General features: G+C 38.1%; 2 protein-coding genes across 2 annotated transcripts; both read right to left on the reverse strand.

The window, feature by feature from the left end:
* Positions 1-2,699: 2,699 nt before the first annotated feature.
* nherf2 (NHERF family PDZ scaffold protein 2) lies at positions 2,700-13,358 on the reverse strand. The gene is made up of 6 exons (XM_077571533.1): positions 12,814-13,358; positions 10,512-10,805; positions 6,389-6,580; positions 5,782-5,928; positions 4,620-4,826; positions 2,700-4,546 (listed from the first exon to the last, which is right to left on the reverse strand). The coding sequence occupies exons 1-6, from the start codon at positions 13,018-13,020 to the stop codon at positions 4,379-4,381; spliced, it is 1,215 nt and encodes a 404-aa protein (XP_077427659.1). The 5' UTR covers positions 13,021-13,358; the 3' UTR covers positions 2,700-4,378.
* Positions 13,359-14,302: 944 nt separating this feature from the next.
* nthl1 (nth-like DNA glycosylase 1) lies at positions 14,303-18,507 on the reverse strand. Its single transcript, XM_077572056.1, has 6 exons — positions 18,237-18,507; positions 17,574-17,836; positions 17,312-17,482; positions 17,070-17,229; positions 15,235-15,340; positions 14,303-14,984 (listed from the first exon to the last, which is right to left on the reverse strand). The coding sequence occupies exons 1-6, from the start codon at positions 18,454-18,456 to the stop codon at positions 14,684-14,686; spliced, it is 1,221 nt and encodes a 406-aa protein (XP_077428182.1). The 5' UTR covers positions 18,457-18,507; the 3' UTR covers positions 14,303-14,683.
* Positions 18,508-18,563: the final 56 nt, after the last annotated feature.

The following is an 18,563-nucleotide window of genomic DNA, read 5'->3' on the forward strand; positions in this document are numbered from 1 at the left end:
GGATTGACTGTGGGTGGCGCTATACTCTGGACTTTTTACAACCTATTGCATGCAGTTAGTGACAGGCAGGTGTCTTAACTATGTTCACGTTCAGGGTGATGTCATACTTTTCCGGGGTAATAGGATTCAATAAGAGTTACTTCATCTGTTGTGTCCGAGTTCTACATAGCTGTTAAATGAACCTCAATATCCGCCATCAATGTTTTTCTTACCTTCATTTTGACCACAGTGCTGCTTCATCCATTCGAGACATTTATCGTCACATTTTCTACCTGAGCTGAAGAGAGAGAATAGCCTCTATTGTGTCTCTTAGTGGTTTCACAGACACCACTCCTCCATGAAGGGAGGATTAGGGCTAACACATTTGTTTTCGCACCAAAGGGGAGGAAATCCCAGCGAAAGAATCACACCCATGCTTTGTGTTCATGAGGGTTAATTGTGTGTATATAAATCTACGTGCGTGCATGTGGCGTTTGTAAACCCTTTGTCATTCTGTGCCCACCAATTAAATTGTGCTTTGTTTTTGACATGGTACTGAGCTTAAACTTGACTCCCACCGCAATGTCCTTGGCACCTGTTAACTGTGACTGTGTGTGTGCGTGTGTTTAGTTCTACATTTGTATTGATATCCATTTGCTGCCATATTGATAGTTTAAGCAAATATCTATGATGTTTTACATCTGGTCCACGTAATTTTTTTAAAACATTTTTTTGCTGCTACTGATGTCTTGTTAATAAGAATTTACACAATAACACAAATGCTCCTTTTAAGTTGTTATTGCCCCCCATTTTGTTTTACCTTTTTTGTACAGACTTTTTTTTTTAATTGTACCCATATGTGTTTATCCTAATGTCAGTGTTCTGTCATTCTGCACTGTGAACTTAAGTGTCTTTGACTTGCAAAAAAAAAGAAACTATCCCAATACTAAATGGCAAATAAAATCATGTTTGTGAAACTGCGACTAATCCGCACTTTTACAATGACTAACCTTGCCATATTGCTTGTCTGAGTGTGAGTGTGTGTGTGCGCACCAATTTGAGAGATCCTGCATGAGAAGTTGTTTGCCTTTAAGCATGATTCGATCAATCGAAGGGGTTTGTATGACGTGTGGAAGTTTTATTGTAAGGGTGAGTAGCTTGCCCCGGTCTATTCTGTGAGCATGCTCCCTGCTTGTGTTTTTACTAAGTGGATGCTTGATATGTATTTTACAGTGATTCAATACAACTGGCCTTTACACAACCACAGCAGAGTTTCATATATGAAAAAGAAAAAAAAGCTAGGACACCGCCAAAAAGCAATACTACAGAGAAACGCAATCTATTGTAGAGAGTGAGAAGTAATGAATTTCATCACATTTATTATGGTAAGCGACTTCTATCGACATCTCGCTGATGTTCACCACTAGTAGTCTGTTTGACCTCAACTGTGACCATTGAGATTCAAATCTTTATACAGAAGTAGGCTATAAGACAATCCAAACTTGAGTCGGCGCTCACGGACACATTCAAATTAGTTTAACTCCTGTACAAATTATTTTATTTTTATTTTACTGGCTTATTGGGAACGTTTTACAAACTGGTGCCAAAAAGATGGGAACAAATGAGTAAGGAAGTGAGATGTTTTTGACATTGAGTCTACAATAAAGAGCATGATGTTTGATGGAAAGACTGATACATTTTTGTTGTGTTGATGACTTCAATCAGCTATCTCCCTTGGTGGGATATAGCAATGGAAAGAAATGTTTATGATTTTAAAATAACATTTATGTGCTTAATTTTTATAAGATGAAGCTGAGACTCCAGCCTGCTGTGTTTTGAGGCAGCAGGTAAAATAAATAAAAATCCGGGTAAGCATCAAAATGACCTAAATTAAATTTACAGGCGTTTCCGAGTTGTCTATTCAAATAAAGGTGATGTCAATTTTTTTCTTGTTCGCACACCATCTGACCCACTTTAAATTTCTAAGGAGGGGATTTTTTTCTTCTTCTAAATAGTAGCCCACAACCTGATTTAAAGGTGAAGTCAACAGCAAAAGTTTCTCATGTTGTATGTACCCCAACTAGTGCAAACACGGCAATCTGTTTAATTAATGTTGTGTTTGTGGAATTTGAATCAAGCCTCACATTTTTATCCATCTCAGGGGGCGGCCATTTTGCCACTTGCTGTCGACTGAAGGTGACATCACAGTTGCATCACAGGGCTCGACAAACAATCAGGGCTTAGTTTAAAAAAACAAACAGATGACAAATAGTAACCTCCAACTGAGGAAAAATACTGATTATTTCATCGTAGAATATCTAGCATTTAGATACTTTTCTTTAGAGCAGTGAGTGATTGCCAACCAGGGTGTGGACCATACAGCTTATCAGGAGGTCCAGGATAGTATCAAATTTCACTTAATTTATCTAAAAATGATAAATTACAAAAATATAACATGGTTGTTGTTCAACCATCTATGCCAGCAACTACATAACAAAGAACTGCTCTTGCATTAAAGATGACCGAATACAATCAACCTATATGTTGCCACTCATACGACAAAGTCAAGCTTTTTGGCTGTGAGTTATCAGCTTTGTGTTTAGTTAACAGGCCTAGAGTAAATTTGTGTGTAAACTGAGACGGCAAGGTCAATTACTTTGTCTTTGTTGTTTACCAAATACATTTTGGTTTCGGATCAAAAGATGAATATGAGACAAAAGTTCAGAATTCGAGCTTTTATTTCATGGTATTTACATCTAGATGTCAAACAACTCAGGACACAGCACCTTTTCTTTGAAGCCTTTTCAAGTGAGCAAAAGTATTGGAACAGACATTATTGACACTATTCCACTTAACCTCTACTAAAATGTTGTGTGTATGTTTATCACTTACAGACAGGTTGGATAAAATAATCTGACACAGAATCCTGCTAAATCTTATAAATGTATTAAAGCCACCTCTATCCAATGCTCATATGGGGAAATGTTAGCAGTAAGCACAGAAACACATGAATTACGGACTAATTAAAAAAAAAAAGTCACTGATGAATATTGCACTATTTTAAAGGGTCCAGTGTATAGCCAACATATCCCAACATTGGCATCTAAGAGTTGAAAGGGAGAACAACTCCTGTTGTGCCCACCATCATTCCCTGACCTCAATCCTGCCTGTTGGGCATCCATGAAAGGAACCCCGACTGTCATAACAAGTTTGCTCTATATCATTTATTTGGTTGTTACTAGTGATGGCAAAATGAAGCATTTGCGATACTTTTTGACTCCTCTAGATGGTGCTCTTGGTTTAAAAATAAAGGCAAGTGCAATCAGTATTGATTACATTTGCATTGCATCTTTGAATCATGAGTGCCATCTTGAGGAGTTTCATTTTCCCATCACTAGTTGTTACTAACATAACTATGACTATAACTACTATTAATTTTAACTAAAACTAACAATAATTATAGCAAAAATGTTCTTTGTTTTAGTCTTTGGTAATTAATTTAATGCATGAGCCTTTGGGGATGATTTTAAATGTAATTTTAAGTAAGATTTATTTTGATATTAACCGGAATAAGGACGTTTTTTTTCTCCTTTTCATCTTTTTTATTTTATTTTTATTTTTTGGTGCACTCACAAACATATATGGTCTCCCAGGCGGAGAAGCGAACTCTCACCAACCTGCACCGAAGGCAAGTTACGGTAACCACTTCGCCACCCGGAATAAGGACGTTTGAAAGTGTGTCACACAAAAGTGACGTCATTTAGTAGCCGCCAATAGAAAAGCATCTTCAGATGACGTCACTCCCATGGCATTTTTTTAAAAAAATATTGTGCACAATAAAAAAATTTTTTTTAACTAAAACTAATAATGAAACTAACTAAAACTAAGCATTTATGAAATAACTAAAACTAATAAAAACTAACAGAACAACCCTGAAAACTAATTAAAACTAACTCAATTTTAAAAAACAAAACTCAAAACGAAATAAAAACTAACTAAAATAAATAAATCTCAAACTATAATAACCCTGGTTTGAAAAAAAGCATCTCATAGTTGTGTTAGTAATAAATAATATAGAGCAAACTTGTCATTACAGTTGGCCAGTCGGGGTTCCTTTTAAAGGAGGATGAGGGCTGACTGTAGTATACCCCCAAACAACAACTCTGGGAGCCTCTTCTGGCATCCTTAAATAAGATACAGGCAGAAAATACAATAGAATACCATATATATTTTTTAAAGTATCTCTTGGTCCAGAATATCACTGTGTCACTATGTTAGTGTCTAGTACTTGCTTACATTAATTTGTCCTTGTTCATGTATTAGCAAGTACAGTTCTGTATGAACATTTATTTATGTCTCAACTCATTCTTGTATTTTAGATTCCTCTTGCTCCGTGGCATTAGAAGTTGCTGAAAATCTCTTGTTTCCTGCTCCAGTCCATAGGGGGCGCCCTCTTTTTGTTGCGTCTGGCGAGAACCTTTTGCTTCGCCTCAGCTGCTGTGGGACTCAAACGCAGGCCGCTGTCCATGAAAGGGTCCAAAACCCTCGTATCATCTTCATCGGGGACCTTCCATACACACACAACAATAACTTGTCACCATTATGGAGTCGGCACACATGCGAACGCTGAGTTTTCTTACCTGGAAACTCATGTCAGAGCTACTGAGCTCTGACTGAGTGGTGGAGCTGGTTGAGGACTGGGACGCGCAACTCCCATTGGTCCTCTGTTTTGGGGACATGCTTGTGATGGGGGCGTCTGTCAGTGTGACGTGTATGATTGGCGCTTCAGTGCAAGTGGGAGAAGGGGTTGACGAGGAAGCTTCTAGAGCCGATTCATCCATATAGACCTGTAATCAATTAACAGGGAATGGTTGGTGAGATATCTCGTGCTGTGATTCCTACATTTTAGAATAGAGATCGTCAGTCATGTCTCAGGGAAATGTCCAATTTCATTTAATTGGTCTGCTCTTCACACTGGAGTAGGGCTTTAGAGCATGTCTGAGCAGTGCATGTAGTTTTATATTAGGGACGTCATTTTTGGAGAATATCAACAATTGATCCTTTGTCCATTCACGCTTTTTCAACCAATTATCATGTTCAGGGTCACAGATGAGCTGGAGTTGATCTCTGCGGACTCCATCCGTCTATTTTCCATACTGCTTGGCCTTATTTGGCTTCAGCTCTATAACATCTTATTTTGATAGTTTCAAAGGAAAATGGGAAGACTCTAAGTCTGTAAGTCTAAACATGGCATTCTGATTAATATTGCGCTTGTGGAATATAAATTACACAGCAAAATCCAAATGTTTTAATACATCTTAGGGGGCGGCCATTTTGCTCAACTGGAAATGACATCACACCTGCTCAGGCAACGGCCAATCATGGCTCAGCTTGCGAACATCACAAAAAAGAAAAGAAAAGATTATTAAAAATTCAGGCAATTAAAATGTTTAATCGTAGTTAATCGCATGACATCACTGTTAATTACGATTAATCACAAATTTGGTATCTGTTCTTAATGTACAATAAATTAATTCTAGGTTTTCATACTCCTGTTAACAAAAGTGGGAAGAAATGTTAAACTAATAGAAATAGTTCAAATGAATTTTTGACGTTAATAGCCGTCAATGGCAGTGAATGAGTTAATCACAATGCCGTGTTTAGCCTAGAGAGGCTGCTTAGAACATACTATTTTTGGGGTTGACCTCCTCTTTATGTACAAAATGTGAGTACTTTTGCCACCTGCAGTCTGTATGCATGAATGTGGTCAAAAGTGAAAACCAAACAAAATTGAAAATGTACATGGCGTGCTGTGGGCGTGATCCCCAATCTGTGAAAAAGATCGTCTGTCTCTTGGTCGACGAGGAGGAGGCGCACTTCTCGCTCTCCCGCTTTGATGAACGCCACCACCTCAGAGTGTCTCAGACACTCAATGTTGACTCCGTTGACCTGAGAAACATTGAAAAGGAAACCGTGAGGACAACGGGAAGTAGGATTGAGTGATGCTAATCAGAGACAGCAGAGATTAGGAGGAAGTACACAACATGACCGGCAGGATGCATGGCTCTTCTCAGATTTAATCTTCTTTACTAATAGAGGTACTGTATGTAACATATGATGGCTTGTAACATACATTTAAAAACAAGAATCTAGCTGCTGTCCATTTCTTTTAAGGTTGTCCAACATCACATTTCCAGTCTTCCACCCTCTCAACACCATCTCTGTCACTTTCAGTCCAAGACCTTAATCCCAGCTAATCTACTTTAATCCAGTCACAAAGCAAATTAGCAAATCAGTGCACAGACTTGATTAATCAAGAAAGCGGCGTGTCTGATTTCCCCACGAGTCCACTCGCGACATGTAGGCCAACTTGCTAAGGAAAATCCAGAGCAGAGTTGTGTGTGTGTACCTCCACCAGTCGATCTCCTGGGCGGACGTCAGCTCTCTCTGCAGGTGAATGGGGATCCACTGAGCGTACAAATTGTCCACCCTTTGGTTTATTGCTGTGCAGATTGAAGCCATAACCCAGTTCCCCTTTGACCAGATGACACAGGCGGGGAAGGAGCTCGGGCGACGGCTCTGGTGAGGCCTCGATCTGTAGCTGGGTAGAATAACATTGCAAATGAGGACAACGTTACCAAAGCTGGTTGCTTATCAATGAGGTGAATATGGATTGAGCATGAATTGACCCCAGACTATACCTGCACAAACGGTATGTGAAGCGCTTCATGAGGGCTTTCTGACAACTGTCACTGTCCTTTCTGATCCACGAACAATAAACACTTAGGCACGCACATTCGCTTACGTAACCATTAAGTGCTTCTTGCATAACCCTAAGTATTTTGTGTAGGTTGTTTATATTATAATCCATGCACACTGATAGACAAGGTTAAAGCTCTGTTGGATTGTTCATGTGACAGTTCTAGATGCCATTCTGACATGATTTATTTGTACGTGGCCTGATATAATAATAAATCACGTAGAGTGTAGCATGAAGAGGATCAAGAAATTAGCAATTTTCACAAATTTTTCATTAAGATTTACAGATGAAAAACATTTTCCGCATTTCAACTAGAGATGTAACGATAATCCAAACATCACGATATTTTCACGATATGAAGGTCACGATACGATAATTATCATTGTGGGGAGGTTGACAAAAAGAAAAAAAACAACACCATATTGAGTTTTTGTACTTAACAGCAATGCATATAAACAACACTAATATTAATATTGAGGCACTTACTTACTTGCTAATGCACACACACATTGAGTTCCTCCACATATTGACTCGGTTCACAAGCATATTTCGTTCCCCTTCGTCTGACCATAAGCGTGGATTTTAAACATAGAAGAGCCAAAACATGCCTTGTGAAAATTAAACTACACTAAAAAAAGTAGCCACCAGAGGGTGCTAGAACTGCACAAATGGAAATCAACCTAACTTCTTTTTTTAACAGATGTGCTGCTTTTAATATCGTGACGTGGCGACGATGATATTGTGGTAGTATTTAAACACTTTCATGCAATAACAATGGCGCATAGTGCATACAAAGTGTTAGAAAAGTTATAAATTGTCACAAAAGATATACTTCAAGATTTAAAAAATAATAATAATTCTAAACATGTTTCCTCTACTACATAGTATACACCTTCCTCTCCGCACTTTGGCATCCGCAGATTCACCTTTCTCATTTTTTTAATTTTAATAAAACAAACAAAAAAATACATATATATATATATATGTATATATATATGTATTTATAATATATATTTTTCATTTATATTTTGTGGTTCATGCTCATTTTTTTTTTAAGGTTTTTTTTTTGGTGGTGGGTATACAAAAAAATTGTATAATTAATTTAAATATATATATTATAGAGAAGATAATGACTGTTATCTGTGTACAACTGAAAAAACACAAACTAATACAAAACAAATAGCAATAAAAAGAAAAAATACTCCAGGACATAACTTGTTAAATCAAGATGTGCTTTACTTATTTCCTGCAGTTTCAATAATTGGTTTATTATCTATGTGTGGCCTACCCAGCCAAGACTGTGGCGACATGAGCCTTTATTTGGGTGTCTGCTAACATCACGCAAGAATGAAATTTTGTCTGTGTTTACATTATTTGATAAATGTCAACCACTATGCAAGATCGTTAAAAAGAGACGCTCTACTGGAGGAATTGGCTGAAACGGTTAGCGGCTGCTGTGTTGGAAATATATTGTAATAGATGTTGCCATTTTTATTTAGTGTGCAGTCAGCAAATATTAATGAGCACTATTCTAGTTAAATTTCCACCAGGCACATAAAAAAAGAAAGGCTAATTGTTCGCTTTTACTCACAGGTGTGTATAATAAAAGCTGCTTGATTGTGTGATTATGTAATATGTGATGTAGTAGAAGAAGTGTGTTATCTACTACGTGTTTATATCTCAATAATTTTAAACAAGATTATGAAAGAGAACTGTAACCACCAGCAAAGGGACCGCCACTATTTACTCTGTTTTCTGCAAAACACAAAGACAGTTTGATTTGAGCCACGGCACTGACTATTGGACTCCACTTTTGTTTGGAGCCCAAACAGAGCTCTGACAGAGTGTTCTGAAGTCAGCTAAAATCAAGACGTCACAAGAAGATCTGTACTTGCCGCCTATGAAAACGTCAGTTGTGTGGCAATACCTTCAGCTGTATCAGTTATGATGGAATTTGGGTTTTGTATGTGGACAGTGGATACTGCATATTTGAAACCCTGCAATGATATAATAGTCTCTCACTATTTTGTTTTTATTCTTTTTTTTTTTAATCATCAATAAACAGATTTATATACCTGAATATAAAAAAAAACCGTAATGTTTGGCGAAAAAGGCATTGGGAGTACTAGTACAGACATAGAGTATCTACACTTTTATCTGCATCCCGAGTCCATATTTCACAATGATAAAAACACCGGGGAACAATTGGGGAAAAAAAAATCTGTTGAGTTTTTGTGCTGATTAATATTAACATTGGCATACCAATTCCAAAATTGCTGTTTTTTTTTTTTAGCACGTCAAGTTTTTTCCTCCTTACTTTGTCTATCTTGTCTACAACTACGTGGCAACCTTTCTGTGCAGTCACAATAGATCAGTTTTTATCAATATCTGCAAAAGGAAAACTATCATAGACTAGTGCTGACTTTTCTTTTAACCTTTTAACCATGGGCACACTGTAGTTCTATTTTTGACTTGATTTTTTTTAGTCTTCAAATGTAACTCAGTGGTCCCCAACCACCGGGCCGCGGCCCGGTACCGGGCAGTGGGTCATTTGGTACCGAAAGAAAAAAAATTGCATTATTTTTATTTTTTTTGAAAAGGATGTTTTATTTTGAAAAGTGGCCGGATTCTGTCTGTTACATCCGTCTCACTTGACAACTCTGTTGTTGGTGCGACGTTATGGACGCCGTTAATAAAGTTGCACATGATTACACAGTACATTTCCGTTCATTATTATTATAGAGAAAATACCACAGTTTTTTTCTTGTCATTTTATTTTGTCTTTATCAGCTAAACCTTTAGATTGGGCCGTGAAAATATTGTCAGACATTAAACCGGTCCGTGGTACAGAAAAGGTTGGGGACCACTGTTGTAACTATTCCATCTTAGTGTTTTATTTACATACATCCACATTTCTTTTTTTTCTTTTAAAGAAAACGGGGATCCTATAGCTGACGTGATCGAGAAAAATTTTGATCAGTTTTGTAAAAATTAGTTAAAAACAGCTTCCAGATCTAACTTAAAAAAACAATGGGTTGCCCAGTGTAATCAATGTGAGAGTAGTAATATATTATATATTGTATTTGCATTGAAACACCGTTAAATCTGGAGTTATAACAGAGCCCTAAAATTTGGTGTGGAAGCCCTCGACCTCATTAACTTGTGATGAACTAGAACAAAAGCGTCTTTTGCACAGAGATCCCACAAAATCATTGCCAGATGTCCCAATACTTTTGCCAAATGGGTCTAAAATGTATACGGTATTTAAACAGAGGACCGAAATAATCCAACTAAACCTTTGCCCCTCTCTCTGTAGAAAAATAGGTAAAACATAACATATCTCTTCAAGTTTTGGTGACTTTAGTTAATGTGACTGAGTGAAAAAAGATGTGCATGGTGTTAACAAGTACACAGTAAAGCTAAAATGAGCTGACATTGTAAACAAATATTACACTGACTCAAGACATTTTGAGGGACACGATGTTACAAGGCAAGAAGAAAAGTTGCATTGTGTGAGTAAGAATGTGAGAGCACGTATCCGCTCGCTTCTCAAGTGTTGTTTCCTTGTTGATGGTCATTATCGCCTCTATGGAGAAGCTGCCAGACACGCCGGCACTCCTTTGAGACTGAATCCAGACAGCGCGCCAGCCAAGAACTTAAATCCAGATTATTTCTCATCAGACGTCAGGTTCAAGGGTGTGTAATCAATGACACACCGGTTCTTAACATCCTAGCTCGTTGGCTATCATGAGATGATCAAAAAGTTGCTTACCTCTGTGTCGGTCACGGTACTTGATGTCACAGACGACCTCTTGACTTTGCCTTGTGAGATCAAAAAAGTGGGCGAGTTTGCAGCAAGAAGCATGTGGTCAGGTTTAGGGGACTTGGGAGAATTCTCCCTTGGTAAGGGAGAATTTGATGGCGTGAGACGCGGGGAGAGGGTCCCCATCTCGATGGCCAAATCCTCAGTACAAGCCAGACCACAGCTGTGAAGGTAGTCATCCGTGTTTCGGTCCACTACCAGTAGTCTGGTACGATTTGGTACCTCTCGGATCCGTTCCACCACCTGTGCACAGTAGATTTGGGTCACTCATTAAGGGCTGAAAGGTATTTTGTTTGCCTTTGTTAGAGCTGTCAAACGATTACTTTTTAAAATCAGATTAATCACATCTTAGAATTTTGATTAAGTATGGTTTAGTATTTTTTGCCCACCAAATTTGAAGATCGCCTGTCATGAGCTAATTCTTTTGACATTTCATGTTATGAAGGACGTCGTCAACATGTTTTGATCCACTGCACACGCTCAAACTCCTCTTTTTCTAATCAGTTGATTACTAGAATGATTTAAAATGGGGGAAAAAATGACCCCATATTTTGACATGAACAAATATTCTGAATGTCATACGCAAACATTTATTAATTGCTTTACTTTAATGCATGTAGTTATGTTTATTGCTCAAACACAACCTGTGCTACCTTTAATGTAACAATTCGCTGTCAAGCTAAAGGATCATGTACTGTATATTAAAGGGAAAAATGTATTAATTATTTCAATTCTATTTTATTTGTAGTATATAGCACCAAATCACAACAGAATTTGTCTTAAGGCTCTTTGTACAAAGAGCAGGTCTAAAACTACATAAATGACCAAGTAATGGCGGCAAAAAATAAAAAATAAAAATAATAGGGAAGAAACCTCAAAACTTTTTTTGGACCATTAATATAACTCCAATGATGAATGGATTTAGTCTTGCTATAACTTTAGCAATGAAAACAATTATGGTCAAATTAAAATTATTTTCTAATTTGTGTCGATGACAACATCTACTTCATTTTTGTAACAAGGCCATAACTAAAACAACTGCGAGCATGTAAAATTAGGTGTATGACAATTTATGGATCAATGTCAAAATTTAAAGCAACTAAGAAGGTTGTGAATGGATTTGGATGACATTTAGAGTGTGGTTTTGATTAGGGATGGGCAAATACTGTATCAGGCCGATATCAGCCTTAATTAACTCAGTCACTGCCATTGACGGCTATAGACGTAAAAAAAATAATCATTTTAACTTTCTATAGTTTAACATTTTGTTCCCACTTTTGTTAACAAGAGAATGAAAACTTTTTTATTTTTTATTTGTGATTAATCATGAGTTAACTAGTGAAGTCATGCCATTAATTACAATTAAAAAAATGTAATCGATTGACGCCCCTAATTTTTAATAATCGTTTCTTTTTTGCCGGGGCGATTACATTTTTTAATTGTAATTAATTGCATGACTTCAATAGTTAACTCACAATTAATCACAAATTTTACATCTGTTCTAAATGTACAATAAACATTTTTTTCTAGGTTTTCAAACTCTTGTTAAAAAAAAGTGGAAAAAATGTTAAACTAATAGAAAGGGTTAAAATGAATTTTTGACATCTATAGCCGTCAATGGCATGGAAGAGGTAATAGTATCAGGTACTTGTGGAGGCTGCCAAAAATCGAGTAAATCCTCTTCTGCAGTAGGTGCGCTATACTGTGGCTGTTTAACACATCGGCGAATCATCATCTGGTCAAAAAGAAAGGTCATTGTTCACAATTTTTTGTCATTACGTTAAGTGAAATTTTAAATATCAAAAGAATTAGCGGTATCAGTATTCGGTGTTGGTTAGTTACTTGTAGCCTACTGGTGTCGTCTGAAAAAAAAAGTGGTATTGAAGCATCCCTAGTAGGCCTACAAAATGGTTAATTGGCAACATCCAGGGGTCGCCAGGCTTATAAAGCACTCATCTGTAAAACACAACAGACAAAATCACTTTAAAAATCCAATATCTGTTGATAGGTTTTTATACTACATCCAATCATTGACATTCTCTACCATCAACTATTCTGTAAATAAATTACAACATGACACCTAGATCCCCTTTACACAAGGCTCACATTTGACCCATTTAAGTACCCTCTCCTCCTCCACCTCAGGCGAAGTAAAAGTGGTCCAACTGGTAGGGATTTATTGTTTGCATTTCACAGAGGTGATGTTGTCGCTCTATCACGCAAAGTCCAAATCACCTGAGCTGCAACTCACCTGGTGATGGCTGTCGTTCTCCACATTCTCGCCGTTCACCTCCACCACTCGGTCCCCGGCTCTCAGTCCGGCATAGTCAGCCGAGGAGCCGGGTTCCACTTTTCGGATAAACTGTCCACCTTTATTCTTCTCGCCGTGCAAGTGGAACCCATAACCGCGTTCTGTTTTGATCAGGTAGCACACTCTGGGCCTTAGATCGCTCTCCATTCCAGCAAGGCAAAATTTAGCGGCAAGCAAGTTCAGGTGTCTTCAGAGATTAAACAGGTGCTCTGTTATGTGGGGAGTCGCGGCTAATCCATCACGAGTGCGGCGCTCCCGTGTCCAAAAGATCATCATCATTACGCATCATGCGAGTCCATTATAGAGACACAATCGACCAAAGTGCAGATGAAAACTAGGCTAAAACTAATGAATGCTTACTCCATCGTCCAAACAAAATCCAGGACGCACGCCTGGGGGCGCGGAACAGGTGCGAGGGATGAAAGCGTCAAATTGTGTCGAAAAATGAGTGGCAGTGGCTAAACCCCGTCCATGGGAGGGTATTATGGGAGATCAGAGATTAGAAATCTGCTTCTCACACGTAATTCTTAATTGTTCTTGTCAGATGGGCGTTTCTTGAGGAGGAGGTAGAGAAGGAGGCGTCAACAACAGATCGTGTTGACACGTACCCGAGTTCACCAGACAGTCAAATGAGGCAGAAAGTGCCAAGTTTGAGCCTATGGAAAGCAAATTGATCACCCTGTCAACAAAAATGCGTCCCTAGTGTTTGTGGTAAGTTTGGAATGTTACATTTAGGCGCAATTAAAGTATAATGAAATGAGCTTGCATAAAATGTAAGACCAGTTTCCAAATGTTAAGATTTGACAAGTTGACACTATTCCCTTAGGTGCCATATAAGGCAAAAATAAGGTTTACCTACACACAAAAAATAAACCCACACTCACCAAAAATCCACATACACCCAAAAACTCACCCACACCATAAAATTCTCTCGAACTGTTGTGTAGTGACTCAAGTGATATACCGCTCGGTACCAATAGAGGGTGCTAGTGTTCTGTGTTACTCCCGATCCGAGGGAGAGTGCTCAATATATTTTACACGATCCAAAAAACGTCGTTATTATTCATAGTGGAAATAGTAACCCATTCTTCTTCCTGTGTGAAAGTTTTTGTTTTTGTCAAAGTGAGAGCATTATTGTCTTAAGCGACAAATATGACGTGTGTGTGTGTGTGTAATTCAAAAACTGTATGTGCAAGAGAGCTCAAAAACAAAAAGGTCAACATCTCAAATGCTGATTGGTTTTTCCAGGTCCTTCCCTTAGTCTGTTGTCAGTGGACAAGAGGTGAGAGGTTATTTGTTGTGTGTGAGATATTTTATGTTGTTTATAGTGTGTGTAGGATGTCAATGTTACTTTTGGTCAATAGAGTACCCCACAACGTTCTACAAAGCTCACACATGATCCATAAAAGTTTACAAAATTTACAGTTCGTTCTGCTCCAAATATTTATTAATCATTGGGAATTGTAACAACAGACTAGTAAGCAAATCTATCCAACAAATCTAATGAATGTGTTCATTCATCATGATAACAAACAATAACAATAACAAGGAAGTTCCTGAAACACACACAAAAACTAGACTAGACTAGAACAATAGAGATGCAAGCAAAGCCATCATACTGGTGTCAGATGACAATTTGTCATGGGTAAGTAGAGTGACCTCCATTTTTTTTATGAAGCAATTGAGCTCCATGTGTGTTATTACCCAGACTAAAATGGACAGAGAAAAAAAGTGATTTTTTTAATATGAAGTAGCAAATTAATGTTTTTGCATAAAACCAAAACCATATGCCAAGAGATTGAAGTTTGAATTAGTGTTTAACCTTGCGTTTCAGTTTCCTTCTTTGTGTGGTGAGATTAACACTCTGTGGCTCTTCATTTATTGTCTCCGCATAAACAACAGTTTCTTGTCCAGATTCGGTTTTTACTTGGAGGGAAGAAGCTGAACACGGAGAGAGCGCAGACTGAACTTTCAGCAGCTTTGCAGGAGAGCTTTGGTGCGAGGACGGGCAGCTATGCTGGTTCAAACACAGGGAGCAGAGTGGGTTGGTTGGAAGGCAAACCTGCTGTCCAAAACCCACAAGCAGCCAGTTTATCTCGCTCCATAGATCCCTGTAAGCATTAGCATAAGACGATGGATTGAAACTTGCCATTGCTATTTTTCTTCAGTTACATTCCTGGTAGCTAGAAAACCATTAATAAATGATCATTATGATTTAAATGCCTTAGCGTAAGAAAACAGTTACCATTATAATGTTTTTTTTTGTAGACTGCAGCCTTCATAGCTATAATAAATGGACTTTAATGACTATTTATAGACTTGCTAAACAGATTTTAAGGGTCATCAGAGCATGTACTGTACCTGGGTAACCACTCCTGTAGTGCCTTGCGTGTCGCCTCAGGGTTCTTGGTGGGCTTCATGAGCCAGCCCAGCCTGTTGGAGATCCGATGCACGTGTGTGTCTACGCCTGTGAGATGAAGTTCAACAATATTGGATACTATAACTGCAAACGATCATTACTGAACAATTACCAATATTGGCAATGTTTGCTGTGTAACATCACAATATGTTTTAACGCTGTCGCAGCATTCAAAAGATACTAAATGAGCAAGCAAGTTTTGAAAGTGAAAACCTACCATCATTTTTTTTCTAGAGTCCAGTAGTCTAGATAATTGGCAAGTGTAAAAAGGACAAACATGTGGACTGGAGTCTCCCAATTACAGTGAATATAGACTTACAAAAACGCATTTCTTTGTTGTTGGCATTTGAGTGCAAAACTAAAAGGCAAATCGCACCCACGTCATGTATGAGTCAAATGCTTTGTTTTTCCAGTTAAGATGGTTTTGGCGCCCTCTATGGCTTGGTCTAAAACATGCAACATTGCTGAGGAAGAAAACAATCTTCGAGGGGGTCAGCAACTTTTACTCTGTCTGGAGCCGCAAAACATTTGAAGATTGTGATGAACAGAACTTTGTGTTAGTGTTAAGTCTAATGAGGGCCCAAGAGCTGCACCATAACACAAAAATATGCAGCATCCAATACTTTCAGATTCATTTTCTTCCACCTTACATATTCCGTTTTTTGATTTTTGTTTTGTTTTTTGGTGGTAATTTGTCACACTTTGTTTTCTTACATTTTTAGACATTTCTGCCTTTCTCTCAAATTACTGACATTTTTGGCAAGCCTCTCCTTGCTTTTTTGGACATTTTAGGGTATTTTTTCACTGCCTTAAAAAAAAATCTGAAATTTCTGCCTTTCTATCAAATTACTAAAATTTTTGGCAAGCCTCTCCTTGCTTTTTTGGACATTTTAAGGGCTATTTTTGACATTTTCCCCCCTGCCTTAAAAAAACAAAACTGAAATTTTTGGCAAATAAATTTTGCGCACATTTCGTTGTAATTTTCGGGATTCCTTCTTTTGTTTTTGGACATTTTTATGCTTACTTTTTTAACTTTTCACCTCTCCCCCCACCCTTTTCTTAAGTCAATTTTCAGACTTTTTGGGCAATTTTGTGGACATTTTATGGTAATTTCCAGGATTTCTTCTATTGTTGTTCGACATTTTATAACTCCTAGCTAAACGTTTGGTTTTCTGCTTTAAATTATTTTATTTTTAAAATGATTTCCGACTCTTTTTTTTTTGTAATTTTGTGTACATTTTACGGTAATTTTCGGGATTTCTTATTTTGTTTTCGGGCATTTTAAACGTTTTCTTTTCTGCCTTTAAAAAAAAAATCTGACTTTTTGGGTAATTCCAACATTTTATGGCTACTTTTTGAACATTTCCTTTTCTGCCTTTTTTATATAATTCTCTGACATTTTTTGAATATGTAATTATTCATTTTAAAAATCTAAATCATGAATTTAATTAAATAATATTGGATCTAAAAAAAGAGCTCCTGAGCTGCACGTTGCATACCCCAGATCTACAGTGGGGATGCATGCTTTGACAAATTTTCCACAATTTAGTGTACGTGTACTACTACTACTACTACTACACTACTTTGTTGCAAAGGTTTCAAGAATAGGTTAATGTGTTAAAGTATGTAGTGTACTAAAGTATGTATGACTTGCTTCCAATTCCAGTGTTGGTGTCCTGCAAAATTTGTGCCACTGTCTATTCTCAAAGTTGTTGCACTTGATTTTAAATTTGTTTAGAATTAAAAGTGATTCAATTTGCTTAGATTGTGCCCTTACCTATACCAGAGACCTGGTCCCAGGCAATATCCATAGCCAGGTGAGCCATCTTGGGTCCCACCCCTGGCAGCCGGACAAGCCCCTCCACGCTGTCTGGAATGTCCCCTCCATAATCCTTCACAAGCATGGCTGCTGTCATCTTCAGAAATTTGACTTTGTTCTACGGAATAGTGAAACGGAAATGTCAAGGAGGTGGATGCATGATTTGTACGCAGATTTAAATGTGGATTTTGTGGCCTTACCCTCCAGAAGCCAACTGGGTAGATGAGTTTTCCCAGAGTTTCATCATCAGTGGACATGAGTTTTTCCGCAGTACAGCCATGTTCTCTAAGCCTCTGCATGGCAGCGGCTGTCACCTGGTCTTTGGTCTGACTGGACAGCATCAGGGACACCAACACCTGGAAGCGTCTCTCCTGCATAAGAAGCACACATATTCATTAAAACTTTGTCAAAGCAAAGTCGTCGTTTTAAATCATTCTATAAATATAGTGTATATAGACCAACATTAGCTGGAGCCTTCGCGTCATAGCACTTCTCTGCTCCCATGCTATCTACGGGGGCATCACGACTGCTCCTCATCTCACGAATGTGTGCCAACTGTTTCTTCCAATCAGGAGGCTCCCAGTGCTCCGTCTTCACTGCTGACCCACCTTCATCGTACTCCACCTTTATTTGTCTCCGCCTGCGGCCATGCGAAGATAACCACAGAGCATCTGATTCTAGTTTTGCTGGAGCGGTGGCCAACTGGAGGCGGTCGTGACTACCATCTGAACAGAGAGAATGACAAATTTCAACTTGTAGAGGAACGAGTGCAGCGTACAAAGTAGAATGCATGATTTAGCCACATGGCCCAAAGAACGAATGTCTTTTATTCTGTTGGTTTAATTTAATTAATACACTGCCCTGACAAAATATATTTTGTAATATTTGGGTGGACCAATTTTTTAAACTTTATTTTCCATATGTACTTGTATATTTTCCTGGCCTCAGCTAGTCCTATGTGTATTTTATTAGTATTAGTATTCATTTATTTTGAATATATATTTGTTTACATTACTTTAATACTTTTAGTGCTGTGAGAAATGAAACACATACACACTGTTAAATGAACTAGTCTCCAAGACAACATTCCAAGAAGAATAAAGGACTACCTAATTTAAACATTACCTTGTGTTGTCAAGGAGGCTGTTTCCTGGGAGATTCTCACCTCCTCCTTTTCTACTTTGACAGCCACCGAGGAAATGGCATCCGCGTCTCTTCGTCTGGATCGGAGAAGGGCAGCAGCAGCGGTGCACCTGGCAACCTTCTCAGCTCTGCGAGTGACAACTGACATGTTTTGTGAGAAATAAGGAGAAGTCATTCTGAAACACAAAACTGCATTGCACATGCTCACGCCACGGCGGACAAGAAGTGAAGAAAGCGGGGACGAAAGCGGGGACACACCGGAACAAAAGTAAGTGCACTGTTTCGAGGGGGGAGGGAAAAGTGGGAACA

The sequence above is a fragment of the Vanacampus margaritifer genome, chromosome 7 (assembly GCF_051991255.1).
Source record: "Vanacampus margaritifer isolate UIUO_Vmar chromosome 7, RoL_Vmar_1.0, whole genome shotgun sequence".
Classification (NCBI taxonomy): Eukaryota; Metazoa; Chordata; class Actinopteri; order Syngnathiformes; family Syngnathidae; genus Vanacampus; species Vanacampus margaritifer.